Below are 17,882 nucleotides of genomic sequence, written 5' to 3' on the forward strand. Positions count from 1 at the left end.
ATAGTTTTCTAATGTATTTTCTTTCATGAATTCAGGAGTTATATTGTACAAATATGACTTATATCATTTTTTTCACTGACTCTATCCTGGAGGAAATAGTTTCTATTTTCATAGGAAGAGAAAAAAAAGCAGAAACTACTTAAATTTTTTGGATAATTAACTTTTGTTAAACTATACAGATTAATTAAAAAATACTGGACAGGATGAAGAAACTGGTTTAACTTTTCGTTTTAAGCATCATAGCAAACAAAAGAGAGTTCCAAGTTTAACCCCAATTCCTGGGACTGAATCCTAATTCTATCATGGACTAATAAACAATATGACCTTATGCAAATTATTTAATCTCAGTACATCTTGGTTTCCTCATATGTAAAATGGGTATTATGGGCATCTATCCCACAAAGAGTCAAAATTAAATGAATGTCTATGTATACTGTCTAGGTACCTGGTTCCTTAAATGGTACAGGTTGAAATATATCTTATCCAAAATAATCAGGACCAAAAACCATTTCACATTTCATATTTTTTCAGATTTTGGAATATTTGCATAATAATGAAATAATTTGGGAGTTCTACCAAAGTCTAAACAGAAATTCAGTTATGTTTCATGTACACCTTATACAATAATAGTCTGAAGGTGATTTTATACAATATTTTCAGTGCACCTATGTTTTGACTATAACTCATCACATGAGGCCGTGTAAAATTTTCCACTTGTGACATCATGTCAGCAATTAAAAAGTTTCTGATTTTGGAGCATTCTTGATCTCAGGTTTTCCTGTTAGTGATGTTCAACCTACATACATATAAATTACAGCTGCTATTATGAATATTAACAATTTAAAAAAATTGTACAGTAAAAGATTGGAAACATGTAATAAATGTCTTCTGAAATAAAAGTATATTCACAATATAAATAGAAGATTATAGGCTGGGGATATAGCTCAGTTGGTAGAGTACTTGCCTTTTATGCTCAAGGCCCTGGGTTTAATTCCCAGCACCAAAAAAAAAAAGAAGAAGAAGAAGAAGAAGATTACATAAAATGAGCAATGCTGTTGAAATAAGATGAGACCCATAATTAAGAAATTTCTCAAAATGCACTAGTTCTTGGGGCTGGAGTCGGAGCTCAGTGGTTGAGTGCTCACCTCGAATGCATGAGGCACTGGGTTCAATCCTTAGCACCATGTAAAATAAAGATATTGTGTCCATTTACAACTAAAAAAAATTTTTTTTTAATGCACTAGTTTTTAGGCTAGTGGCAGAGTGCTTGCCTAGCATGTGTGAGGCCCTGGGTTTGATTCTCAGCACCGCATATAAATAAATAAAACAAAGGTCCATCAACAACTAAAAAAATTTTTTTAATTAAAAAAATAATAAAAATAAAAATGTACTAGTTCTTGAAGATTAAGATAGAGCCAATGAGTGTACAGCCTTTATAAAAAACACTTCCCTACACACCTTACAGAAATGACAAGTTATTCCCATTTTCACTATAGAAACTGGAAAATGTTATGTGCTGCTTGAAGTAACTGTTAAAATAAGCAGAAGGTCATCAAACTACAAAAAAGTACCCAAAAACTTACCTCAGTATACAAACTGAAACCTAATTTAGAAATGTATTCTTTATAATGTAAGATTTCTCTATTTTGCTTCTGTGTTCAGCCTATTAAGCTTGCTGTTCCTGCTGCTGGATGAAGCTCTCTGAACCTGTATGGTTTGGGTACTGCCCAATTCATGAATCATTCTTTGCCCAAATAAACTGTTCAAGTGTCAAGTTTTCATTTAACATAACTATACAGACCTTTCAAAGAAATCAGTGATAGCAACTCACCCTTCTTGAGTCAGAGATAAAATGGGCTTAAAATATATTTTCCTATAGAAAATAGGCAGATACACTTGTGGTTGCCTAGGGTTGGGGAAGAGAGGTAATGGGGAATAACTGCATAATGGGCATGAGATGTTTTATTGAGTGATAAAAATGTTCTCAACTGGGAGAACAATTCTGTAAATATTCTAAAAATACTGAATTGTACACTTTAAATAGATGAATTATAGGTTATGTAAATTTCATGTCAATGCAGCTATTTTTTAAAAAGTACTTTCCTTCTGTTGATCTTTATCCTAGAACCATGTGCTCTATTAGTGTATGTTTTTTGGATGCTAGGGATTGAACCAAAGGGCCTCCACCCCTAAGCTGTACCACCAGCCTTCTATCAGTAATTTTTATTGGGGTACTGGGGATACTTCAAGAATGCTTAAACAGTGAGACATACCCAGGCCTTTTTATTTTTTATTTTGAGACACGGTCTTGCTAAATTGCCAAGGCTGGCCTTAAACTTGCAATCCTCCTGCCTCAGCCTTCCAAGTCACTGGGATTACAGGCATGCACCACCATGATCAGCTCTATTCATATTTTTAATTAACTAAAATAACACACTTTAGATCTATTTGGTGAGCAATGTTATTTAAATATTAGTCAACCACAGTCCTCTTGAACTCTCAATTAAAACTTGTACCACATGAAAAACAAAGGCATTCCAAAAATCTTTGGAATGATCAGTATCAATCAATGAGATTTAAGAAATACTATCAAAAGTATTCAAAGATCAGCTGTGGGTCAGGATAAAAATATGTGACCATTAGGGAAGTACAAAGAGATTCCAGAGGTAGAGAGGTCAGAGGACAAATAAATGTTCTCTGAAACCAATTCCTATATTTGGGAAGAGCCCATGAAACAGGCTCTTGGATGCTTCCAGAGAGATTGGACTCCGCTTTTTAACTCCAACCTGGATGAAAAGCTTTTGCACCTGGCACAGTCACAATATTCAAAATGGTGATATAAAGGCACATTCTTTACATTAACTGTTTCTGCAGGAAGGGTACACATATCTTTGCTCCTACCCTTAAAAACTCCTCTTTGTAGAAACTTAAAAAGAACAGGCTTAAGTTGGAAAGAATGTCAGTAGAAAATATTGGATCCACAGCCCTTGTCTGAAATCCTGAGGGCAAGATAAGCATCAGAATTCAGAATTTTTCAGATTTAAGAACAGAAACATAAAACATGTATGTTACATAGCACCCCCAGTGGGTCCGAACTAGCATCCCCCAAATCAAACATATTTGAATTTGTTTTATTTATTTTTATAATGGGGATTAAATCCAGGGTTCTTTACCACTGAGCTATATTCCAAGTTGCTCTTATTATTTTATTTTATTTACTTATCCATCCATCCATCCATCCATCCATCCATCCATTCATTGGTACTGGGGATTGAACTCCTGGGTACTTGACCACTGAGCCACATCCCCAGCCTTATTTTGTATTTTATTTAGAGACAGGGTCTCACTGAGTTGCTTAGCACCTCACCTTTGCTAAGGCTGGCTTTGAACTCTCAATCCTCCTGCCTCAGCCTCCCAAGGTGATGGGATTACAGGCATGCACCACCATGCCTGGCCTTATTTTTAATTTGAGAAAGGATCTTGCTAAATTGCTGAGGCTGGCCTCAAACTTGTGATCATCCTGCCTCTTGTCTCTGGGTAGCTGGGATTATAGGCGTGCATCACTGCCTGGCTTCAAATTCATTCTTGCAATAAAACATTTAAATACATTAAATGGGATAAAGACCCTATTGTACTGCCTGTCATTTTAGGTCAGGTTTTCCTGTCAAACCAGTTGATGAAAAACTTGATTTTGAACATTTTATGGATTTCAGAATTGTGTAGATGAGAACTAACTACAGATCTATACTGGTTTCTCATTTTTACCAGAGTAACCCCCAGTAAATGGCCTCAAGTGGAAGAGACTGGCTGTCCAAGATAAGGAAAGGAATCAAAACTCCAGAGACGGCTGAAAGATCAGCCTTCGTCAGTGGCTGGGATTTCCTAACTGAAGCCATCCTGTTGCGCAGTATAAGCTTTATTAATGACTAGCGACTCCCCATGCAGAGGAATAGCTTCCAGCTAACTCAATAATTACACTAAATTTTACTCCAGGTGGACTAAGTCCAATATGAAAGACATCTGAATTTATCCTATGAAATAAAGGAGTAATACTTACTTTGGGTAACATATGCACCAAAAAGAATCCACATGGAAGCAATTAGTGAACCAAACATCAACATGAAACCAATGAAGAGCCAAACTCGAGCACCTGTATAAATAAGAGGCTTTATGATTTTGTTCATTTTTGCAGCTCTGTAATGGCTTAAGAATACAGAACACTAGAAACACTATTTATATAATATATATTTTGTTTCTTTTTCCCTTTCCCCTCACTTCCTCTTATATGTAATTTTGTATAACAATGAGGGCCTCCTTCCATTTCCATGCAATTTCCCTTCTCTCTTCCTTTCCCTCCCACCTCTCGTCCCTCTTTAATGTTAATCTTCTTCTCATGCTCTTCCTCCCTGCTCTGTTCTTAGTTGTTCTCCTTATATCAAAGAAGACATTTGGCATTTGTTTTTTAGGGATTGGCTAGCTTCACTTAGCATAATCTGCTCTAATGCCATCCATTTTCCTGCAAATTCCATGATTTTGTCATTTTTTAGTGCAGAGTAATACTCCATTGTGTATAAATGCCACATTTTTTTATCCATTCATCTATTGAAGGGCATCTAGGTTGGTTCCACAGTCTAGCTATTGTGAATTGTGCTGCTATGAACATCAATGTAGCAGTATCCCTGTAGTATGCTCTTTTTAGGTCTTTAGGGAATAGACCAAGAAGGGGAATAGCTGGGTCAAATGGTGGTTCCATTCCCAGCTTTCCAAGAAATCTCCACACTGCTTTCCAAATTAGCCGCACCAATTTGTAGTCCCACCAGCAATGTACAAGTGTACCCTTTTCCCCACATCCTCACCAGCACTTGTTGATGTTTGACTTCATAGTGGCTGCCAATCTTACTGGAGTGAGATGGTATCTTAGGGTGGTTTTGATTTGCATTTCTCTGACTGCTAGAGATGGTGAGCATTTTTTCATGTACTTGTTGATTGATTGTATGTCCTCCTCTGAGAAGTGTCTGTTCAGGTCCTTGGCCCATTTGTTGATTGGGTTATTTGTTTTCTTATTGTTTAATTTTTTGAGTTCTTTGTATACTCTGGATATTAGGGCTCTATCTGAAGTGTGAGGAGTAAAAATTTGTTCCCAGGATGTAGGCTCCCTATTTACCTCTCTTATTGTTTCTGTTGCTGAGAAAAAAAACTTTATAGTTTGAGTAAGTCCCATTTGTTGATTCTAGTTATTAACTCTTGTGCTATGGGTGTCCTATTAAGGAATTTGGAGCCCGACCCCACAATATGTAGATCGGAGCCAACTTTTTCTTCTATCAGACGCAGAGTCTCTGATTTGATATCAAGCTCTTTGATCCATTTTGAGTTAACTTATGAATTACCGTAGATGGGGTAGAGAGAGAAGATGGGAGGGGAAGGGAGGGGAGGGGGGATAGTAGAGGATAGGAAAGGCAGCAGAACATATCAGACACTAGTATGGCAATATGTAAAAAAGTGGATGTGTAACCGATGTGATTCTGCAATCTGTATACGGGGTAAAAATGGGAGTTCATAACCCACTTGAATCAAATGTGTGAAATATGATATGTCAAGAACTATGTAATGTTTTGAACAATCAATAAAAAATAATATATATTTTGCACATATTTATATAAATCTATTATAGTAATTAACTGAAAATTAAAAATACACTCATACCAAAAAAATAAACCCCTAAAAGGGATTAAATCATACCTGGAAAGGGAAAAAGAAAGAAAAGTTACCTTTTTACTAGCTAGAGGAATTAGTATCTGAGAAAACTAGGCAAACTGCCTTGGTAATTAATTATTCAATTAAATTCATCTATTAAACCCTAACTGGAAAAGTATCCTGTTATATATTCATCAATATAATTGCTTTATTATAAGTATCATATGTGTACTGCAGATAGCCATCACCAGGAAGAAATGAACAAGGACCTACATGTTCTCTTTTTAATCAATGATAAGCTTCTAAAAAGTACACCATCCTCAATATGGTATAAATAGCTGCTACTATTCAAACTCTTTACATCTGAGGCAGCCAACCTATACCACATTCTCTTGGAAAGGTCAAGGTCAGAAGTGTCTCTTCAACCCTGGATTGTGCAGAATTCTAGAATCTCAATAACAAAATCATCTGAACACCAAGTGCACTCAGCACGTTTTTTAAGGAAGCTGGTTAATACTGTGTCAGACCCTGTTTCACATGCACATGACTGCCCATCAGTCTGTCAGAAAAGTAACAAAGTTCTGATGATATGAAAATAAAATCTTAGCCAATTTTCATAATTGGAAACTAAATTTTCCTCAACTGCAGTTATTCTGTTACTAAGTGTATATGAATACCATATATTTAGACAACACATAGGCAAGAAATGCTGATCAAAACTCAGCATAGGAACCAGAAATATAGCTCAGTTGGTAGAGTACTTGCCTCATGTGCACAAGACTCTGGGTTTAACCCCCAGCACCATAAAAAAAACCAACAACAACAACAAAAAAAAAACTCAGCATGGTTAGAATGGATGATTTTTTAAAGAAATAGACCTCTAGCTGATTTAATTTTATTAGGCAAAGCAGCAGCTCTCCAGAAATATATAATTAAGTTTCATTCCTTGGAGAAAGACAACTTCCTCTAAACTGTATATAATCATAGCTTTTATCTAAAAATGGATAAAAGGAACTATTTTTTAAAAACCTTGTAATTATTTTCCATCATGTCCTTTACATATACCCATACATGTTAAACTTTCTAATAGAATTAAACAAGAAAAAAATTTATCTTGAAAAATGAGTATGCTACCAAAAGCAACATACAGAATGCAATATCCATCAAAACACTAATGACATTCTTCACAGAACTAGAAAAAAACAGTCCTAAAATTCATTTGGAAGAATATAAGACCCAGAATAGCCAAAGCAATTTCAAAAAAACAATGCTAGATATATCACAATACCTGACTTCAAACTATACTACACAACCATAGTAACAAAAATGCATGGTTCTGGCATAAAAACAGACACACTGACCATGGTACAGAATAGAAGACACAGAGACAAACCCACACATTTACAGTCATCTGATCCTTGACAAAGGTGCCAAAAACATACACTGGAAAAGAGACAGCCTTTTTAACATACGGTACTGGGGAAACTGGTTATCCATATGTAGATAAATAAAACTAGATCCCTATCTCTCATCCTACACAAAAGTCAACTCAAAATGGATCAAAGACCTTGGAATCAGACCATAAACTATGCAACTCCTCCTACAAGAAAAGCTTTTAAGTACAGGCAATGACTTTCTTAATAGTATCCCTTGAAGCCCAGGAAATAATGCCAAGAGTTAATAAATGGAATGGCATCAAATTAAAAAGCTTCTGTACAGCAAAGGAAACAATTAGTAATGTGAAGAAAGAACCCACAGAATGAGAGAAAATCTTTGGTAGATACTCTTCTGACAGAGATTAATATCTAGAATACATAAGAGCTCAAAGAACTTTACACCAAAAAAATCAAATAACCCAATTAATAAAGGGGCAAATGAATTAAACAAACACTTGACAAAAGAAGAAATACAAACAACCAAAAAATACATGAAAAAAAATGTTCAACATCATCAGAAATTAGGGAAGTGCAAATCAAAACCACCCTGAGATTTCATCTCACACCAGTTAGAATGGCTTTAATTAAGAATACAAATAATAATAAACGCTTGAGAGGGTATGAAGAAAAACACTTCGGGCGCAACTGTAAAGTAGTACAAGCACTATGGAAATCAGTATGAAGTTTCCTCAAAAAACTAAAGTATGGACTCTCCATATGACCCAGCTATACCACTCCTCAGTATTTATCCTGAAGAATTAAAGTCATCTTACTACAGTGATATGGGCATACCCATGTTTATAGCAGCACAATTCACAACAGCCAAACTACGGAACCAGCACAGATGTCCATCAACAGGTAAGTAGATAAAGAAAGTGTGGTATATACACACAATGGAATTCTATTCAGTCATAAATAAAAATGAAATTATGTCATTTCCAGGAAAATGGATGGAACTGGAGACCTTCAGGTTAAGCAAAATAAGTAAAACTCAGAAGGTCAAGGCTTATAAGTTTTCTCTCATATGCAGAAACTAGAGTAAAAAAAAGGAAAAGAAAGTTGGCGTGGATTGCCTAAAAATCAAAGGAATGTTAGTAGAGGAAAGGGACCAAGAGATAGAAAGAAAGGAGGGAGAGGGGAAGTGCTAGGGAGTGATAGTGGACAGATTATATTGTTATATTATGTGCATGTACAAATATGTAACAACAAATCCCATTTTATACAACTATAATGCATCAATAAAAAATGTGAAAAAAATAAGTGTGCTTTTGTTTAGCAAAAAATAAAACTATAACATGTTCCCTCTTTTGCTTTGGCTACCAGAAAGCTCAGAGTTAAGGTTAACAAACAATTAAGAACATCTATCTTGTCCCACATTTTAGGTACAAAGATTTTTCCACCTACTTTCTGTTCCTTTTTATAGCTTTATTATTTAATATTTATAGTACATTTAGTATAGTCCATTTATAGTATATTTATTATTTTGATACTTTCCTACTAATTCTTCCAGGAATTAAATAGTTTACAAATACATTTAAGTACTGTGAAAACTTGGTAGGGACTATAAAACAGTTTACCCTTAATTTTTGAAGCACTAGATAAAACTTGGTACCACATATAAACATAAATGTGAATTTTAACCCATAGAACAAAACAGCAACAATCACTGAGTGAGGGTAAAAAGTATGAACTTGGGAACTAGACATAGACCCAAAGGGAAATACAAACTCCATCTTTATTTTTCTATAAAAAAAAAGAGATAATATTAACCATCCATAGCAATGTCTGTGAAACATTCTTTGATGACAACAATCAAAGAGCTGGGTGCAACAGCACACACCTATAATTCCAGCTGCCTGAGAGGTTCAGGTAGGAGGATCACAAGTTAAAGGCCAGCCTGGGCAATTTAATATGACCCTGATTCAAAGTTGGGGATGTGGCTCAGTGGTGAGGCCCCCTAGATTCAATCTCAGTAATACAAAAAAATAAAAATGACCAAATAAATTATTGTATGTTCTTCACACAACATTTTCACTTGCTAATTAATACCTGCTGCTACTTTCTTCACCCTCTCTTGCTCTTTTTTTTTTTTTTTTTTTTTTTAGCTTGGCAGCACTGGGGATTGAACCCAGGACCTTATGCATGCTAGGCTAGTGCTCTACCACTGGGCTACACCCAGTCTTGTTTTTTTTTGTTGTTGTTGTTTTTAATATTTTTTAGTTGTAGATGGACACTATACCTTTATTTGTTTATTTTTATGTGGTGCCGGGGATCGAACCCAGTGCCTCACACATGCTAGGCAAGTGCTCTTCACTGAGCCACAACACCCCAGCCCCTATACCTAATCTTTTTTTTTTTTTTTTTTGAGAAAGGTTCTCACCAAGTTGCCCAGGCTGAGCTCAAATTTGCAATCCTCCTGCCTCAGTCTCACAAACTGGGATTATAGGCATGTTCCACCACACCCAGCTGCCCTCCCTCATTCTTGACATTACTGCTGAGTGAGTATATGCATACATACACACACACACACACACACACACATACACACACACACACAAGTGTGAGCATACACATCTAAAAAGTGAGTGCACAAACACACAGACACAAATGTTTGTATTGTGCACTTTTACCTTAGGTTTATCTGTCATTTGTCACTATACCTTCCCTTTCCAATTTTGGCTTAGATCTCAGTAGCAATAAGGCTATAAAATCTATATCATTTAAAGCATCATGTAGAAAGAAAGCTAAGTTATTCACAACTCCTTTATTTGGTTTGAAAAGTTATGATGTTAACTATATGACTCCATTTATATGAAAGTATAGAAAAGGCAAAAACTACAGTGTTAGAAAACAGATAAGCAGTAGCCAGGAAGTGGGGGGAAGGAGATTAACTACAAAAGAGCATGAAGATATTCATATGATTGTAGCAGTAATTATACAAACTGTAAAAATCAGCAAAGTAATTCACTTTAAATTGGTGAATTTTATGGTACATAAATTATATTCAATCAAGCTGACAAAAATAAATAAAAGATACTATATGATATTCAGCCAAAGGAACCACAGGGCTTTATCCTAGAAATAAGCACACCTTCATGGCTTAAAGCAAGGGCTCTGGAGCCAGATAGTCAATGTTCAATCCTGGCTCCACCACATCCATGCTTTGTGATTTTGGACAAGTTATTTATTAAGTTCTCCGAGTCTTAGTTCCTTCATCTACAAATGAGGACAATAAGAGAACTTACTTCATAGGAGTATTATGATAACTAGTGAGTTAATGCTGCAAAGCACATAGGAAATCCCTAGTGTACAGTGACCGTTCTACAAGTATTTGTTATGACTCTTAATCATTCTTCAAAACTGCCTTTCCCACCTACTCCAAATTTCCAACCATGACCAAAATCACCCTCCCTGCTCCTTGTAGGTTAGAAATCATTCCTCACCTGTGCCTTTTACACAGGGTACTGAAACTCCACTGAAAACAAACCCCTGGATACTAACAGAACATGTTGTAACCTAAAAAAGGAAAAATACTATTGGATGACAATTCAAAAGAATTCAAATTACCAAAAAATAATTTATTTGTACACAAACAGCATGTCTCTTCTAAATAATTTTGTTGCAGTTATTGGGGTGGGTACTCATGTAATCAGAATTGAACATGAAAAGCCCTGTAGCCCTAACATGTTCATTACCATGCTGTCAGTGACCAAAGCCAGCTATCTCCTACGTAATATCATTGGTCAACATTATGGAAAAGATTAAACCTATCATTAGCACTATAAGAGTAACCTAGAGTCCATGATATATTGATTTTGAATAGTAACATTTTATACACAACATTTTATAAACCACAGGCAGTTTAACAAGACAAAACAGGACTAACTTTCTTAAGAACCTGAAGAACACTAAAACTTGTTTGAAAGTTAATAAAAAATGTTCTAGGGCTGGGATTGTGGCTCAGCGGTAGAGTGCTCGCCTAGCATGGGCAGGACCCCAGTTCGATCCTTAGCACCACATACAAATAAAGGCATTGTGTTGTGTACATCTACACCTAAAAAATAAATATAAGAAAAATTAAAAATGAAAAATGTTCTATATCATTATTACCAGTATAAAGACTCATAAGAAGTTGGTTTTTCTGCTGATAAGTTCCTATTTTGCTAGCATCCATTAAATAGCTCAAAGTGCTTTTACCTGTTCTTCCTAAACAGCCGCTTTCATAGCTGTCACCTCTCACCTGAGCGTTGGACACAGCATTTATCCTAGAACACAAAATGATCCAGTGAGCTTCATGCTATTAAAATTCTCATAGGTATTTACCTATCACTTAGAAGGAAAACAGATTCTTTCCTAACTTGAGTCAGTATTTAAATAACTAAACATTTTTTAATTATTTTTTAAGATGTTAATGCACCATTATTTTCTTCATTTATTTATATGCAGTGCTGAGAATCCAACCCAGTGCCTCACACATGCTAGGCAAGCACTCTACCACTGAGCCACAGCCCCAGCCCCCTAAACACGCCTTGTAATTTAGCAAAAATCCTAGTGGATACAAATAAGTCTTATTTTCTTCCCATGGTCACTCAGAAAATATACTTTTTATAAGAGATTCTATCATTTATCTCCAGAGATTATGGGAAAGCAATCAATTTTCTCATCTCTTTGCCTATTTTACAGTTATACAGGAATGATTCAGGTTAGTTATCCCATCTTAGGGTTCTCATTATAAACAAGTGTTAAAACGGGTTGTGAGTGTAGCTCAGTTGTAGAACATGTACTTAGCACATGTAAGGGCCTGGGTTCAATCTCAATATCATAAAAGAAAAGGGGAAAAAAAGAGTTAAACAGTTTCACTTTGTGCTAAAATTTAAGTGATTTTCTCTGATCCATTTCTTAAAATGATAGGAATCTTAGGTCACATATAATAAACAGGATACTTGATTCAGCTTCAATTTCCTTGTTTGAGTAAGGTGCATTAAGAAGACAGGAACTGGGGCTGGGGATGTGGCTCAAGTGGTAGCGCGCTCGCCTGGCATGCGTGCGGCTCGGGTTCGATCCTCAGCACCACATACCAACAAAGATGTTGTGTCCGCCCATAACTAAAATAAATAAAATATTTAAAAAAATAAAAAAAAAAGAAGACAGGAACTGTCTTCTCTTAGCAGTGTGAAGAAATATTAGAACAGTTTTGTTTTCCATAATATAACCTTTCTTTAAAATTCCTGACAGAATAAGAAAATTATATAATCTTTATGTTTAATATATGTTTAAATTGTTAGAAGACATTGTGAAACTCTTTTATGAAGTGAAATAACCATTAAACCTGAAAGTGATTTATCAAAAAGAAAAGCCACAGACCAATATTATTTGAGGTCAATCCTGCCCTCACCCAAAACATGAGTACATGCAGTCAGGAAGCACATTTATAAAAATTACCCTCCATGGTAAAAGTTCAATGTACAGATATACAACACATTTCATTAAATCTAAGATGCCATCAATATTGCCAAGAAAAATAATATTATCATTACTATTAAGATAATAAAACATGAAGAAATATAACTTGGTAACTAAAAAAATAATTTAACAAATACAAGGAGAAAAATCACATGATAATCTTTTTAGATGATAAAAAGATATCTGACTAAATTCAACACTCATTCTTGGTTTAAAAAAAAAAAACCTTAATTAAAGGGAAATTTAAATTTATCATGTCAGAGAACACTCCATCAATAAAATTTAAGTTATTTAAAAAAGCAGTAAATGTTAAGAGGAAAATATTTTTTAAAAAATAATCTTGAATTGAGAATTACCTTTATACTTACATGAAGAAAGCCAATGTGGAAAATACACCACATGTGTGAAAAGCATGGTTCAACTGTTCTGGCTTTGGATACACCACAGCTGCGTCAATCATGATCCACCAACCTGTGAAAAACTTAAGAAAGAGTCCAAGACATTAAAACACAAAAACTCTTGCTTAGTACAATATTTGCTCTTTAAAACTCCTTTTTCCCTACAGATCATATAAATGAGACAAAACATTTCTACTTTTCAGTTGTGGATGTTGAAATATAAAAGTAAGAATCCCGTGTTTACTTGTTCTTTATAGCAGATGAAGTGAACCTATCTAATCAAATCTGAATAAGATTCTAAAGTTCTGCTCTCAGCGCTAGATTAAAAAATTTATTTGGGAATGGCTTATCTGTTTCTTCTACCACAATTACATGCAAGCTCTTTTACCTAACCAACATAACCAACTTCCTGATTATCTGATGTTTCTTTTCTCTATAGAACATTCCTTTTTAATATCCTCAAATTTTAACATTCCTCATTTGCTCCCACAAATGAGTTGTGCCAAGAGTCAGTTGTCATATCTCCAAAACTATTTAAGACCACAATTGTTTAATTTATGTTATTTAGCTAAACACTACATAACTGAGTGAGCTAAGTTGAACAGACCTAGTTCAATAAGCTGCTGAAGAATTTTTTTCTTAATTTATTTTTTTTAGTTGTAGTTGGACACAATACCTTTATTTCACTTATTTATTTTTTATGTAGCGCTGAGGATTGAACCCAGGGTCTCGTGCGTGCGAGGCAAGCACTATACCACTGAGCCACAACTGCAGCCCCTGAAGAATTTCTTAGACAAATTGAGTATATGATTTTCTAAACTCCTGACATGATAAATTATGTAACCTTAATGTATAGTAAATTTTTAAAAATTGTTAAAAGACATCCATGAAAAGCTTCCAAACTCTTATGAAGTAAAATTCCTAATAAACCTGAAAAGGATTTTTTTTAATATTTATTTTTTAGGATTAGGTGGACACAATATCTTTATTTTATTCTTATGTGGTGCTGAGGATCGAACCCAGTGCCCCACGCATGCCAGGCAAGCGCGTTGCCACTTGAGCCACATCCCGAGCCCCAAGGATTTATATATATATATTTTAGTGTAATTGGACACAATACCTTATTTATTTATTTTTATGTGGTGCTGAGGATCAAACCCAGGGCCCCGCACTTGCTAGGTGAGCACTCGACCGCTGAGCCACAACCCCAGCCACTGAAAAGGATTTAATGAGAAAGAAAAGCCAGTCCTAACCTCCCCAAAATATTAGCCAACACAGTTAAAGAGCACATTGACAAAAATAGAAAACAACTGGGGTGGTGGCATGTCTGTAATCCTAGCAATTCAGGAGGCTAAGGCAGGAGGATCTGAGGTTAAGGTTTGAAAAAAGCCTCAGCAACTTAGCAAGACACTGTCTCTTAAAAAAAAAAAAGACTGAGGATGTGGCTCAGTGTCAGTGGTAAAAGCACCTCTAGGCTCTACCTCAGTACAAAAAAAAAAACTTATAAACATCTAAAAGAATTCTGCATGCAGATTTCCTCACAATTATCTTTAGTTTCGACTCCACCTTAATTGATTTGATCTGGTTTGGATTTTTTATGGACTTTGAAAGAACCGTACGATGAAAGAGATGAATCTTAAAAATGTAAAACACTAAAATTTATTTCAAAAATATGCTTGGGAGGCAGGGCATGGTTGATAAAACGATAAAGATTGGTTGTGATTTGTTTCTGTTTTGTTTTTTGAAGATATATGATAGGTATATGGGGAGGGGTGAGAAGCTCTTTATACCATCTCTATTTTTGCTTATATTCTTCACATTTTCAATAACAAAATGTTTAAAAAAAAGAAAAAGAAAAAGAAAAAAAGAAAGAAAGAAAAGAAAACGAAGAGAAAGAAAATTAAGCAATAGTTTCCTCCACACACATCTTCCTCTTCCGGCCCTCAGCACTATAGCTGAGGTGTAAACAGAGAACCCAGTGCTTCCCCAGAGCAGCCGCTGGGTTTCAGGTCTGGTAGCCAGAGGACTTTACAGATGTCTGTAAATCGCAACAACTGGGTTACATCAAATTCTGAGTCTGAGGACGGTAACATACATATTGGATCATTATGTTAAAAATGTTACTGCCTATAATAATACATGTATTAATACTAGAACTGAAGAAAAGATCCTAAATTTAACAAATTTATGAAGTAAAATAGACCTAGGGCCTACCACACTCTGTAACAGTATCTAGAATCCTGATAATTAGCTTTATAAACAATGAAATAAAATAGCTCTGGAAATGTACTTACAGTTCAAAGGAACTAACATTAATTTCCAGAGCAAAACATGAAGCATAAATGTCACTAATCAGGCTCTCTCACTTACCAATATTCCTGCGACTACAGAAGCCACCCCGTTTCTTCTCTCACTCCAGTCAATACATTCACATTCTGGCCATCGGAAATTATCTAGGAAGCCTGCCATTCTTAGTCCTCAAGCATGGGTTTTTCATTAAATTCTGTATCATACAAAAAAAATAACTTATTGAAATGTTAAGAAGTAAAATATCTTATTCCTTTCTTAAAGCTTTAAGCATAAATTGACTTTAGAGCATATTCTACTATAATAAGAAAAAAAATCAGTACTTCAATAGGATGTGCATTAAGATGTACGTAGGATTGTGCTTCAACACAAGGGGGCGCTCACTATTTGCTAAATGGCACTAATGTTTTAACACCTCCCTATAAGGGGTGGGGGAGCAGCTCAAAGCTAGATCATCATGCAAGTTCAAGAAGTTCAAGGTGCCACCTGACATATGCCTGTAATCCCAGCAGCTCAAGAGACTAAGACAGGAGGATCATGAGTTGAAAGCCACATTCAGCAACTTGGTGAGGTCCTACTAAACTCATTGAGACCCTGTCTCTAAATAAAATACAAAAATGGGCTGGGGATGTAGCTCAGTGGTTGAGTGCCCCTGGGTTCAACCCCAGTACCAAAAAATAAAGCAAGGCTATGGGTTCAGGTTTGATCCCAACACACACACACACACACACACACAAAAAAAAAAAAAAAAAAAAAAAAAAAAACCTGACCTATCAGTAAATCTGTAAATTTTCTGACACTTCTCCAATAGAAAGGTGGATCTATGCCCCACCCCTTAATCTGCATATAAACAATAAAGACCAGTTGACCAGGCCTGCCATAGTGGTACACACCTATAATCCCAGCTACTGGGGAGGTTGAGGCAGGAGGATTACAAATTGTAAACCAAGATGGGAAACTTAGCAAGACCATGTCTTTAAATTAAAAATAAAAAGGGCAAAGGGCCAGGCATGGTGGCATATACCTGCATCCTAGCGACTCTAGAGGCTGAGGCAGGAGGATATCAAGTTCAAAACTAGCCTCAGCAACTTGGCGAAGCCTAGAAGAACTTATTGAGTCCCTGCCTCAAAATAAAAAATTTTAAAAAGTGGGCAGGGGATGTGACTCAGTGGTTAAGTACTCCTGGGTTCAGTACCAAACTAAATAAATAAACAGGACTAGGTGCTCAGTGATAGAGCACTTGCCTAGAATGTAGTGTGGCCCTGGGTTAAATGTCCAGTATGGGGGTGAGGGGCCAACCAAATAAAGGAAGTGATGCTAGGTACCTTCTGCCACTGTAACTTCCAAGATTAGATACAGAAAGCACTCCAGCTTCTACATGATTCTCTGGAACACCAGTGTGAGAACCCTGAGTCATTGTGTACAACCTTCAAGGCTCCTATGCTGCAGTGAGACCAGATGTAGGTGTGCTGGCCAACAGTTCCAGCTGAGGTCTCAGACAACAGCTCTCATGGACTGCCTTAATGTGTAAGACGCCTCCAGGTGTCCTAGCTATAGCATCACCCAAACTCTGAGCCTTCCCAGATGAGCTGCCAGTTACAGCAAATGGATGCATAATCATCTTGGCTATACTCTTCCCAGATTCCTGACCCAAAGAATCTGAGAAGCATAACAAAATGTCTGCTTTAAGCCCATAGATTTCAGAGTTAATTTACAATGTAATAATAGATAACAAAGGAAAGAGATAATATGAATAGAGTCATTAGAGCGTAACATACTATGGGAATTTTAAAAAAAAGATTATATTCAAATAGGTGATTCAGAGCCACCAAAAATTCTAAAAAGAAAAAAAAATTGTAATGGAGCTTGAACCCAGGGGTGTTACCACTGAGCAACACCCCCATTCCTTAGAATTTTTTATTTTTAGACAGGGTCTTGCCAAGTTCCCCAAGATGGCCTCAAACTTATCATTCTCCTGCCTCAGCTTCTCAAATAGCTGAGGTTCTAGGTGCGTGCCAGCAGGGATTTGACCTTGATAGAAGGAAAACACAATGAGTAGGACACAGTTTTATATAGCTTTCCCCTTGAGGAAGGCCATGACTCCCACTCCTAGCCCAGGGAGTTAACTGTGGTGCAGTGGCAATCTTATTGGCTTCAGATGTCAGAGGATGGAGTACACCAGAGCAGCAGGAAATAGTCGAAAACCTTCAAAAGAAACAGGTCAGAAGAGAGAACTCTACATACTTTAATATAAATTCCTGTTACTTCCTAGCTAACACCTGAACAGCAGATGCACGGAGGAGCCTGCAAGGAATCCAACAGGAAATTAAAAAAAAAAAAAAAAAAAAAAAACTAAATGGCTAAAAGAACTAAAAGGAGATTCCAGCTACTGCTCACCACAAACTCCATTTTGGAGTCTGAATCTCCACCAAGTGAGAGGGGATTAGTAAACACTCTGGGATTTCCAGATAAATCCTGACAAAGTACAAAATCAAGACTCCATAATTTCAAGCTGATGAGTCAATATTTTAAGTACCCGTTTCAACAAAAAGCACTATGGACACATGAGATCAAGATATTCTGC

General features: G+C 35.9%; 1 protein-coding gene across 3 annotated transcripts in view; it reads right to left on the reverse strand.

Annotated features, from left to right (window-relative positions):
• TMEM50B (transmembrane protein 50B) overlaps positions 1 to 17,882 on the reverse strand; it is a 44,097-nt gene that overhangs the window by 6,609 nt on the left and 19,606 nt on the right. For 2 of the 3 annotated variants that reach the window (XM_081300715.1, XM_081300714.1), the window contains exons 2-5: positions 15,362 to 15,494; positions 12,962 to 13,074; positions 11,328 to 11,395; positions 4,058 to 4,150 (exon numbers count right to left, since the gene is read on the reverse strand). In XM_081300715.1, coding sequence (XP_081156841.1) covers positions 4,058 to 4,150; positions 11,328 to 11,395; positions 12,962 to 13,074; positions 15,362 to 15,460 — 373 coding nt within the window. In that variant the 5' untranslated portion in view covers positions 15,461 to 15,494. The remainder of the gene's footprint in view (positions 1 to 4,057; positions 4,151 to 11,327; positions 11,396 to 12,961; positions 13,075 to 15,361; positions 15,495 to 17,882) is intronic. The other variant, XM_081300716.1, reaches the window with a different exon arrangement.

Source organism: Spermophilus citellus, assembly GCF_964194105.1.
Source record: "Spermophilus citellus genome assembly, chromosome: 7".
Classification (NCBI taxonomy): Eukaryota; Metazoa; Chordata; class Mammalia; order Rodentia; family Sciuridae; genus Spermophilus; species Spermophilus citellus.